Source organism: Lipotes vexillifer, unplaced genomic scaffold (assembly GCF_000442215.2).
Source record: "Lipotes vexillifer unplaced genomic scaffold, Lipotes_vexillifer_v1.1 scaffold1467, whole genome shotgun sequence".
NCBI lineage: Eukaryota > Metazoa > Chordata > Mammalia > Artiodactyla > Lipotidae > Lipotes > Lipotes vexillifer.
The window spans coordinates 658,140-670,926 of NW_006783896.1; the positions used below are offsets into that span (position 1 = coordinate 658,140).

The 12,787-nt window shown below is 47.6% G+C and overlaps 1 protein-coding gene across 1 annotated transcript in view; it reads right to left on the reverse strand.

The window, feature by feature from the left end:
* The window catches only part of ENTREP2 (endosomal transmembrane epsin interactor 2), a 372,877-nt gene that overhangs the window by 176,385 nt on the left and 183,705 nt on the right, over positions 1–12,787 (reverse strand). The window contains exon 2 of the mRNA XM_007456424.1: positions 2,086–2,142. Within this exon, the coding sequence (XP_007456486.1) occupies positions 2,086–2,142 (57 nt within the window). The remainder of the gene's footprint in view (positions 1–2,085; positions 2,143–12,787) is intronic.

Below are 12,787 nucleotides of genomic sequence, written 5' to 3' on the forward strand. Positions count from 1 at the left end.
TTCTGCTAACGAATCAAAAGTTGTATCATCCTGGTCAACAGACAGAAGAGTGTCCTTACAGCAGAGACAACCAGCTCTCCGCCAAGACTCTGTCCCCACTCCACAATGTGGGCCGTCTCTGGGAGGGACCCGTCCAGGGAGGGACCACCTTTTCCAGCTCCCTTCCCAACCAGACACGCTTCGGGCCCCGTGACGAGCCCTCCCCACTGGTGTGACGTGCAAGCATGAGTGTCCCTTTCAGGCCAAGGAAGTCAAGAAGCACGTGTTTCTCCTCCATCCTCTCCCCCCTTCACTGAAATGCAGGGGACCCCACGGGCCTGGGGAGTGCAGGACCGCCCGTGGAAGCAGGCGGGGTCATTGAATCTCGTGTTGGGGGAACAGCCGCTGCCTGGAAGGCCCACCTGGACGGGAGCAGGAAGCAGGTGTTCACGGAGTTAAGACACGAAGTCTGGGGTCTGACAGCAGCTGGCGTCACCCTAACCGACCCCTTACCTCCCTTACTCAGCAAAGCAGCCAGTTGAGCTGGGGGAGCCCTTCCCCCTCGTCTACCTGGAGAGCTGCTGGGCTGCGCAGAGCTGGGGGTTGAGCCCCTGGAAAGCTCGGCTGCAGGGGCTCCCGCTGGGGCCACCCTCCTTGGGCGAGGCCCCGAGACCCACCCTACTGCTGCGGGCACCCCCCAACCCCAAGGACACACCTGTGCCACCTGCACAAGGAGTCCTGACCCCTCAGCAGGCATGAGCACGTGCATCCTTCGCAGTAAGATGCCCAGTCCCGAGAAGCTCCGTCCTAGGGTAGGGCTGGGGCAGGCGTGCGGTTGCTGGGGGACAGGTGCCCTTTCTCCCATCCCACACACCCACCCGAAGGAGGGTGGCTTTCCTCTGTTCAGACGCCAGGCTGAGGGCCTACTCTCTCTGCACTGCAGGGTGGGGGTAGGTCAGGAGGGATGAGCAGGTTGTTCCCGTTTCCCTGAAGGGGACCCACAGCACAGCCAAAACGTCAGGCCCCACGGCCCAGTGTCTGCCGCCACTTGCCCCTGCACAGAAGAGTCAGCGTCTCGATACACAAGCTGTGATTTACTTTAAAATAATCCAGCAAGGGGGCTTAGATGAAACAGGACCAGTCAACGTTGATACCATTGAGGACGGATAGGGGTACACGGGGTTCATTATACTAGTCTCTCTACTTCGGTGAATATTTGAAAATTTCAATATAAAACAATTTTAAGGAAATTTCTCAGTATTTTGTACAAGAGGAGGCCTCCTGAATTAAACTACCCCTCCCTCCCAGTGCCTTTTCAGGATGTCATGATTCCCCTCACGAAGGAGGAGGTGTTTACAACAGACAAGATTTGTGGTTTTTTTTCTATTTCCATTAATATTTAGTATGTCATTATCTCCAAGTCTAATCACTTAAGGAAGAGATTTTAAATAATTGATTACTACCTAAGAGGAAAATATCCATGCCGTCTTTTTCATTATCCATCAAAACCCAGAAAACCTCTCCGTATAGTCCTGACGTGGACACATAAATATATTAATGCACATGCTGAGAAGAACACACATACAAATCAATAGACATAAATTCACTCTGGGTACTTTCAGATGGAAAAACCATCATCCTCTTTCCACCCCCCCATGTGGCATCTTCCTCCCCAGCATGAGGCCTGACCCCATGAGAGAGGGCTCCAGGGGCACCCCTTTCTTCCTTCTTCCAAAGAAACATCTATGCAAAGAAATACCAATACCTCATAGAGTTTCAGTCTCCAAAACATACAGAAAGCTAACATTTCTCGAACTTGGATGAGCTACGTCCTATTGTGTGATCACCCGTAAGCATATGCATGTGCACGATCGTCTTTATCAGTCTAGAGAAAACGCTTGCATCTGCACTTATTAAAATGCCTTTGTTGGTGGCATGTCCTCCAAGAGGGCACAACACCGAAAAACAGGAAAAGGATGGCCCGTGAGCGCCTGTGGAGGGGGCAGCAGGATGCCCATGGTCAAGACGAACGCGCCCTGAAAGCACTCACACCTCCGCTGGCAGAGCCCTGCTCCATGGCCGCATGGGGACCCGGGTGCCACTTACCACGAGGGACAGGGGCCTCTTCCAGGAGACGACGCCGATAAGTCCCGACAGCAGCACCTGGAACAGAGGGAGCAGGGGATGAGGAGCCTCCCAGGACTTTTCTAGAGCACAGCACGCAGGCAGGAGCGGGTCACGGTGGTGGGTCTGTCCCTCCCGACAGTCACACCTGCAGCCACCACGCGGGGCCAGAGTGACCAGCTCGCAGGGATGCTGAGAGCAGATGCGCTTTCTGAACAAGCCTCCCACCCACCCCCGGGCCCTCAGCCTTATCCTCCCAGGTCCTGAGAGATACTTGCTCTGTGATTTAACATCACAGACAGCACTGAACACACTACTTTGGGGAAGGCGGTGCTGTCCCCACTCACAGGTCACCCGCAACCTGCACAGTGGCCTGAAGGCTCCCTCTGTTCTCCCACACGTGGGACCCCCCCCCCAGCCCCTACAGGGGTCTCCCCTTCACTCTCACCCCACCGAGGAGGCTCCCTCGCTGTCCACACTGGCTCTAAGTTGCCCGCCCCGGCCCAGGCCAGCCCTGCCTGACCCCTGGCCCCCGTCCTGCCGAGAGTGTCCCCCCAGAACCTCCCCAGCAGTGCCCCCTCCGCCCTGGCTCCCCTGTCGCCCTGTGTCTGCCGACTCCCGGGAGAACCACCCTCGGCTCCTGGCCCACCCTTCTTCCGGGCTGCCCTCCAAGCCCACGTCAGACCCATGTTTGCTGATCCCCATATTCCCAGTCTCCTTGTGTCCAAGCAGGGCCACTGGACCACAGAGACACAGCTGCACCCCGTGCCCACTGACCACCACAATCTGCCTTCAGAGGGGTCGCTGAATGCAACAGACAAGGGCCGTTACCACCTTGACTTTCCACCGTGGGCCTGGGCCAGGCAGTCCAGGACCAGGCTGGGGGGGCCGGGCTGCGCTTCCCCTGGGATTCCAAAAGGACCGACCCCAGACCCAGAGGAGAACACGCAATCGAACAGACCCACAAGGTCCCGTTGGTGACAGAGCCCAGTTCACCCTCCGGCACCTCTGCACTGAGCGGGACCGAGTCTTAGACCCTGCAGCCTCCACCCACTCAGTGCCGTGCTGGTCTCAGATGTCCAACAACACCCGGACCAGTTGTGTTTATATGAAAGGCTTTAAACCTTATTCTCTCTCTCTCTCTCTCTCTCTCTCTCTCTCTCTCTCACACACACACACACACACACACACACACACACTTAACAGAAAAGAATGAATGGAAGAGCTTTAGCATGCTCTGCTCCCCAGCCTGTCACATCTACCTTCTCTCTTCAGGGCACATGCCTCTTCCAAACGCAGCCAACGCTGCAAATGTTAGACAACCGTTTTCCCGCCTCCCGAGTCTCCTCTCTCCGTGATGCCGCCCAGCTCCAGCTCCAGCCGTCACAGAAACCCTGGGCTGCTGTTCCCCAGCCCCCTGCCCCACGGTCTTCGAGGCCAAGTCTCCATCATTCTTCTCCATGTGCCTCTAAAGCCGCTCTCTCCCCTTCTGCACCCAACACTCCACCCATCGGAACACCCTCTCTGGTGTCGAATTCTTCCTCCTCAATGGACATACGACTTCCCCCTAGTCCTTTTCCGTTGGACTGAGCTGCCATTTCTCCTAAGGATAGGCTGCCGGGACTCTCACCATCACCTCATGCTGGATAGCACACACCCTGACCTCTTCTCTCCACCTCCAAACCTTCCTGTGGAGAATCCAAAACTTCTGCCAACTCCACCACCCACATCTGAGCTCCTGGCACGTTCAGGAGCCGCAGTCGTGAAGCTGGGCTGGCTTTTCCGCTCGACACCTCCCCTCCCCCTCTGCTTGCCCTCGCTCTCATGATTTACCTGCCTGGACGGGGTGCTCAGCCACTCATTCACCTCTGCCCCTCCACTGGAACTGCGCTGGACGCCTCTGTCTGGTGAATGTCACCTCCCTGGCCAGGCAACCAGACCCACACAAATCAGGTCCCTGATTTCCCACCAGCACCGCCCTAAGTGACCCTCCACTCATGTCCTGGCCACTTTGGGCACCAAAGCCACTGCATTTCTCAAACACGAGCCCTGGAACAGAACCCCTGCAGCCTGTCTTCCCTCCATACTCAGCACTCCCCTCCTGTCACCGCCCACCTCTTGGCCCCCTGCCTCAGCCCCACCCCTTTCTCTTCCTTCAGATGATGGCCAAGCTCTGGGGGCTGAGCTCTGACCCCACCATCCGCCTAGGATGGGGCTTCCACAGTGTCCTCTGTCTGCCCTTCACACCAACACTGGCCACGCCCAGACTGAGCCTGGAGAGAGGATGAGAATTCTCAGACTATCTCCCAGAAGATGTCCACTTACGCTCTGCCTTCTCCTTCCCATTTCTACCAGATGAAATTTCACCCAACCTTCCAGATGTGGCCCAACGCCTCCTCACCCAGGAAGGGCCTAGGAATTCGAGAGAACATGGGGCCCCACTGAACTCCCAAACCACCCCAGACCTCTCAAGTCCTCTCTGATACGCACAGACAGAACTCCTTCATCTTCTAAGCTGAAGCTGCTAAAACTATCAAGTCTCTACAATGACCAGGCCACTTACAACAAGGATTTTACTGGACCTCCGAAGAGCAGGGGTTTCTAAACACAAAGGAAGTTAACAGCACTTATCTTAGGCCACGGTAAAAATTCTTGACATTTCCCATCTTCATTATGAAGTTATAATTCCACAAATCCCCTCAAATAATTTTACTTCCAACAAACATGGACCATTTGCTTCTTGAAGATAATTTACATTTCTAAATATCAATAATAACTATAATTGGGAATGGATCCAAGTCCCCTATACGAAGCCAAAGAATAAAACCATCAAACGCAATGAGGCACGGAGATCCCGACCTTGTATAATGCCTTCCCCTTGAGTGTGAGTAGGATGTGCTATTCCGTGACCCTCCCCAGGGACAGCATCTTGAAATGATGTTGCCCTGGCAACACCTTGACTGCAGCCTTGTGGGACCCTGGCCAGTTGACCCTACTAAGCCATGTCCAGACTCATGACCCAAGAAATCTGTGAGATGGTAAATGGGTGTTGTGTTAAGCTGAAAAGTTTGCAGAAAACTGCTCTGCAGAAATAGAAAACAAATTGTCAGGGACTGAATGTCTGTGTCCCCCCCAAATCCATATGGTGAAGCCCCAACCCTCAATGTGGCGGTATGTGGAGGCAGGACCTTCAGGAGGTGATTAGGGTTAGATTAGTTTGTGAAGGTGGGGCCCCCATGATGGGATGGTGGCCTTATACGAAGAGGAGAGAGAGATCTCTCTCCCCACATGTACACACCAAGGAAAGGCCACATGAGGACACAGAGAAGTGAGCAGTCTGCAAGCCAAGAAGAGGGCCCTCCCCAGAACCTGACCATGGCAGCATCCTGACTGCAGACTTTCAGCCTCCAGAACTGCAAGAAAATACATTTCTGTTTAATCGGCCCAGTCTATCATAATTTTTAAATTTAATATTTATTTTATATTGGGGTATAGTTGATTTACAATGTTGTGTTAGTTTCAGGTATACAGCAAAGTGATTCAGTTATACATATACACATGTCCATTCTTTTTCAGATTTTTTTCCCATATACGTTATTATAGAATAGCGATAGCGCTCCCTGTGCTTTAGAGTAGGTCCTTGTTGATTATCTATTTTATATATAGTAGTATGTGTATATTAATTACAAACTCCTAATTTATACCTCCCCCACCTTTCCCCTTTGGTAACCATAAGTTTGTTTTCAATATCTGTAAGTCTGTTTCTGTTTTGTAAATAAGTTCATTTGTATCATTTTTTTTAGATTCCACATATAAGTGATATCATATGATATCTGTCTTTCTCTATCAGAATTATTTCACTCAGTATGACAATCTCCAGGTCCACCCATGTTTCTGCAAATGGCATTATTTCTACGATATTTTGTTACTGCAGCCTAAGCTTACTAATACACTAACACATCCAGAGTGGGAAGCTGGATTTTTGTTCCTAAATATCCCCTCTCCCTCCACATCTGCTCTCAGGCAGAGCGGACTTCTCTGCCTCTGGTACAGAAACACCAGCACCAGCTCTAACAAGGGTGACTACATTAGAGTGGAGACTTTCAAAGACCAGATGCTGGGCTCCTCCTCCCTGATGGTGCCTGCTCCCATCCCCATGGCAACCAGGGGAGGGGACCATATCCCTGCTCTGAAAAGACAGGGACTTAGATTGAACTGCTGTTTGCTCAATCCTAGCAACAAGGCAGGACGATGTTGCATGTTCTGCCATCTCGGTAATTCTGCAGGCTTACTTTGTACCACTCCTGTGAGGAACGAGGTCCTGCACCTAGCTGGCCAGTGAAATTATATCTCAAGTACCCTCTGTCCTGTTTAATTTGCCAGGATTGTTATTCAAAGTCTGCAGTTTACAAAGACATTGAAGAGGGTCAGAGAAGAGGAACAGACAATTCAGTAGTTGTGAAAGAAAAGCCAAAAAGAACAGGAAAGGCATGATGCTGCCCAAAGAGGAGGGTTAACTTTCCCAGCACCTGTGAGTTGCTGTGAGGACGCCAAGTGGCTCTTTTCTCCACTTCCCCACCCAGCCTACAGAGATGCAAGAGATAAAATTAGAAACGAGAAAGAGCTTCCTGCTGTTGAGAGCAATGAGAGGGGATAAGAGACTGCGGGGAAGTAACAGCATCTTTACAGCAGAAGTCCTTGCCTTTGATTGGTGCTGCCCCTGTACTCCGAGGCCCGGAATAAATCAGTCCTTTAAATCTTGTCTCTGAGATTGAAAAGTTCTTTCACTGCCTAAAATCAGGAACTATCTTCACATCTTCCAATCTGGTTCAAAGGCAAACGGTAATGCAACATTTTGGGTAGTGAAGCAACTGCTTCCAGAATGCAGACTTGAAAACCAATTAAATTATTTCACAAAATATATGGCCGGCTGCCCCATAGCTACAGTGGTACCAGTTTACCACTAAAAAGCCAGCATTCACGTGTCTGGAGAAAGACCTGCTGTTGCAATAAGGGCGCAGATAGTACTCTGAGCTGCTCAGAATGAAAGACGTCTGTGGGTCCCCACCTTCCAAACCTTCCAGATTGCAGGCCTGCACTACGTGGGCCTCATGGAGTAGATGATCCTCCTACTTTATCCCACCTCCATTTTCTTCTCTTTCAGCCTGGTTTTCTTTGTCTGGGTCTCCCAGGGGGCCACACGGCCAGGTTCCATCAGGCGTGAAGGCCCTCAGCCTCCTGAGTCCATCTAGGCTCCCGGCTGGGAAAGGGACACCTCTGCAGCCTTCCCATCCCACCCATGCCTGTGCCTCCTTCCCTCAGCACATTTCCTGCTCCCGACCGTTCGCTTTCTCTGCTTATCAGTGCATCAAACTCAGAACATACACAAGGAAAGCCACTCTCCTCAAAGGACCTTCTCCACAATAGAAAAAGAACTCTACAGCTTTCATTTGCTTTTCATACAGTAGCAAAGCTATAAATCGATGACAAAGTTGCCCCATGAAAGAAAAAATGTAAAATCATATAAATGTTATAAATAACTCATGAGTCAAAAGAAAATCAGAGCTGAGATACATGCCACCTGTTCTACTGAAATGTGTGTTTCCTTGATGCAAATTAGCTCACGTACGCTGGGTACCAAACTCATGTGCCCTGGCTCTGCCCTGTAATATGTAGGCTTCTCCAGAGCTGTTTACTCTGAAATTAGGGTAGTTTCTAGACCTGCCACTGGATTTTGTTATTTGATGAGTAACGTCACACATATATTATTATACTTTTAAAAATAAGTTGATTTTAAAATGTTTTAAAATAATTGGTTTCCTTTGTAATCCTGTATATTTTATTTCATGCATTTAAAAACCTCATTCTGAGAGGACCCCAAAGACCTCACCAGACTGCTCTACCAGAAGTTAGGAACCCTTGATTTAGAAATCCTTGATTCAGTGCAGATCTTTTAGTGGCAAATTCCCCTTTTTTGTTTATCTGTAAATTTCTTACTTCACCTCAGGCTTGAAAAGTAGTTTTGCTGGATACACAATCCTAAGTGGACAGTTTCTTCTCTCAAGACCTTGAAGATTTTATTCTACTTTCTGGTTTCCACTGTTGCCATCAAGAGGTTGGCTGTCGTTAAACTGCTGTTCCTTGAGGGGTGTTTTTCACTCTTTAAAGACTTTTAAGATTGTCTCCTTGCCCTTGGTGTTCTGAAGATTCTGCATGATATGTCAACGTGTGCATTTCTTTCTCTTTATCCTCTTTGAGATGGACTGTGCTTCTGAATCTGTAAATTTATATTTTTCATTTGTTCTGGAAATTTTTAGCCAGTAATTCTTCAAATATTTTCTCTCCTACATCCTCTCTGTCGGGGACCCCAATAGCCACATGCTGATCCTTTGCACTTCATCCTCCAAATCCCTTAGTTCTTCTTTCACATCGGCCACACCCGTGCCTCTCAGTATTTCATTGTGAATATTTTCTTCAGGTGTATTTTCCAGATGACTAATTTTCCCTGTGAATCAGCTGTTGAACATTTGCATTTGTTTAGAAAAATTCAATTGTTATATTTTAGGTATTTAGAAGTTCTATTTTTACCTTTCCCCAAATACAGCTATTTGTTTCAGATAGTTTCTTGTTGCAGCTCATCTTTAGGATTATTCCCATAATTACTTTAACTGTTTCACATTCAGAGGTTCTAGAGTCCAAGGGGGTAGTGAAAGGAAGGCGTCTAAGTCTGTCCTTCATTGTTTCTGTTGACCCCCACTCACTGCAGCTGGCTTTCTTTGATGCCTGCATTCTTGGAAGTCTTTTGTTGTGAATACAGCACTTGATCTTCGTCAGTGAGGTTCTATGGACCCAAAATGGAGGAATTTTTCCCAATAGAGTTGTACTTCTGCCAGTAACCAGGGAGCACCCAGGATTCGTTAACACTATGGTCTCCAGGAACCTCATGGCGCAGCGTGGAGACCTCAGGATGAGCCCTCCTGGCCAGCCTCGCTGTGCAGGTGGCATCCAGGCTCAGCGCAACCTCCCTGAAGTCATGCACTGCTCTGACCGCTCCCTGCTCCCTGGACTCCAGCCACCTGCCACTGTGGTGTGTGTGTGTGTGTGTGTGTGTGTGTGTGTGTGTGTATTTGCAGATGAGGTGGGGGGCCTCGGAGACCTGCAGTGCCTCAAGGAGCATGTCCTTTGTCCAAAACCAAGGCATAGGCAGATCGGTGTCCGGTGAGGCCCACTTCCTGGTCCATAGACAGAGGTCCTTCCACTGTGTCCTCACTTGTGGAAAGGGTGAGGGAGCTCCTGGAGTCTCTCCTATAAGAGCACTAATCCCATTCATGTAGACTCCACCCTCATGACGTAATCCCCTCTCAAAGGCTCTACTCCAAATAACATCACACTGGGGACTAGGATTTGACGTGTGAATTTTAGGGGGACACAAACATTCAATCTACAGCATCCAGGATGTCACAGGTGATTTTCTAATGTATAATATAAATTACAAATATTAGTATATTTTTATATTGGTTTATATTCTTTACTTTTTTTCTTTCTTTTTTTTGCAGTACGCGGCCTCTCACTGTTGTGGCCTCTCTCGTTGCGGAGCACAGGCTACGGACGCGCAGGCTCAGCAGCCATGGCTCACGGGCCCAGGCGCCCCGCGGCATGTGGGATCTTCCCGGACCGGGGCACGAACCTGTGTCCCCTGCATCAGCAGGCGGACTCTCAACTACTGCGCCACCAGGGAAGCCCTATTACTTTAATTTTATATTAATTTATACTAGTAATATAAATTACTAATGTGGTATGCAAAATATAAATTACTACAGTTGATTCCCTCTCAAATCCAAAAGCTAAATGTACCTATTAACACTAAGAAATTGGGAAAGTGGCCAAACAGCTACAGGCAAATTCTTGACAAACTTCAAAGCACAGAGATTTCCAACACTATTTAATTTTTCTCTGAGCACAGAGGGATAAAACAAGGAAACTTTCCAAATTTTTTTTACAAATGTCAGCATAACAATTACAAAGCTGTAAAATATCAAAAGAGTAGAAAATAGACCAATTTTACTATAAACAGAGGAACATAGATTTTAAAATAAAATGGTAGAAAATAGAATTTAGCAGTACATTTAGAAGGATAAAGAACAAGACAAGGGGTTCATGTCAGGAATGAAAAGATGGTTCACTAAGAGGAAATGTAGTAATAAATTTAATCATTAATATGATAAAAGTGAAAAATATGGTAATTCGGTAGATGTAGAAAAGGCATTTGATAAAATTCAATCTCCATTTTTTACAAAAAAAAAAGTTCTTCATTTAATAAGATAAAGATGCCCACAATCACCACTTACATTTAAAATTCTTCTGAAAATACTAGTGTGGTGTGCAGACTAGTGAGAGGGTCCCAACGACCTCCACCTCTGGTGTAGGCATTCTACAGAATCCCCTCCCCTTGAGGATGGGAGGGGCCGTGAACCTGATGGATTTCGATCTGATCTCAGGCTGAGGTTACACTATGTGACAAGGGTGAAAGGATTTTGCAGCAGTACTTAGGTTCCAAATCAGTTTGAGTTAACTCCCTTGAGTTAATCCAAGGGAATTTCTCCTGGGTGGGCCTGACCTCATCAAGCAAGCCCTCTGGCCCTTCCTGAGTCAAAGATTTGAAGCACGTGGGAAATTATTCTGCACTGGCCTTGCAGAGTGCGCTGCCCTGTCGTGTTGTGGGAGGGCTTCTCCAGCCCACAGCTTGCAAGAAAACCACGAGAAACGAGTTCTGCCAACACCCTAGGGAGTGTGGAAGCGGATCTTTCCCTGGTCAGGCCACCAGACGAGGCTGCATCGAGCCTCACCTTGATTTCAGCCTTCAGACCCCGAGTGGGGACCCAGCCCAAATGCTCCAGACTCCTGACCCATGGAAACTGTGAGATAATAAATCTGTGCTGTTTTAAGCCTCTATGCTTGTGGTAATTTGTTCTATAGCAACAGAAAACTAATATAAGTATTGGAAAGGGGGGCAAAATTACTACTACTTGAAAACGATATACTTATTGAACTAGAAAACCCAAGGGAATTGATAGAAAAGAAAAGAAAAAGAAACCATAAGAGGATTTAGTAAACCATCTGGTTAGAAAATTAACATATGAAGAAAGTATATTACTATCAATACTCACATTTATTGAGCACTGACTGTATACCAGACACTTACCAAAGTTTTATACTTTACCTCTTTGTATCCTGACAACCCTGAAAGGCATGTGTGATCTTTGTGCCCTACTGCACAGATGAGAAAAGTAAAGTACCAAGAGGTTAAGTAACTCACCCCATTCTAATGTCAGGATATAAACTCATGAACTACAGAAAAAATAGCTTTCCCATAGGCATGTAAGAAAAGCCCAGTTAGAAAAGAGGATAAAATTAAGGAAAGATTATTCCATTTGTAACAGCAAGCAAAAAGGTAGACTGTCTTAGAATAAACAGACTAATAAGAAATGAACAAAAGCACTATCAAGAAAATCTCAAACATCTACTGAAATCATAAAATACATCATTATTAGATGGAAAAAGATTCATTTCTTTAAATAGAAGGACAAAGCAATACATAAATCCCATGCAATTCTCATTTACATACTAAAAAGGGGAAAAGAAAACCTATCCAATCAAAAGTGTTGGGACAACTGATTAGACATTTGGAAAGAAATAAAGCTTAATCTTTACCTCACTTTTTATACCAAAAAAAATTCTAGAGGAACCAAGAAGTAAAACATAAAACATGAACACCCTAGAAGAACATGGCAGAATCTTAAAAGAATCTTTAGAAAAGAAGTCAGCCTTTTGAGGCACGACACAGAACCAAGTGTCCTAATAGAAAAGATGAATGAATTAAATATTTGTTTTTAAAAAGCACCTGCACGTGATGAACAGAATCTTGGTTCTCAGTCCTAGGGCCTCCCTGTATAAGAAGTACGAGGCTCTGACATGTGACGTGGTAGCCTCTGGACAGAGTGGGCAGAGTGCCATCCCCACCCAATGTTGGCCTTGGCCATGGAAGGTGGGGGTGGCCGCCAATCCAAGGCACCCCGGGGGTGTCACACGTTGCCCCTCGCCCTCTGCGCTCCTGCCTCCCGGCCCACAGAAGGACACAGCCCCATCAGCCTGGGCCCCAGAATGGACACATGGCACAGACCTAACCCCAACCAGGAGCCTCCAGCCCAAAGTGTGGGCCCCAGTTGACCTGCAAACCCAGAGGAGAAAATAAAGGTAGGCTACTGGCAACTATTGACTTTTGGGTGCTTCTTTATGTAGTCGTGGCAAGAGTCAATGAACATATATATATGTTTAAAGAGAACATAAAATCAGAGACCAACTGCACATGGGAATAATATAATACGCACAATAAACAAACGGGTGATTGTCTCAGTTCACAAAGAATTCATATACATTAATAAGAAAAAGGAACCCCTCAATAGAAAAAAGTGACTAAGGATTCAGAATAGGAAGTTCACATTTTTAATGGACAGTAAGCATATAAAGGGATGCTTAAACCTACTCCAATTTTTTAAAAGCAAGCCAAAAGAGGAATATTTTTATCAATCAGACTGTAAATGTGTTTTGGTGGAGTTTGATAAAAACCCAGTGGTGGGGCTTCTCTGGTGGCGCAGTGGTTGAGAGTCCGCCTGCCGATGCAGGG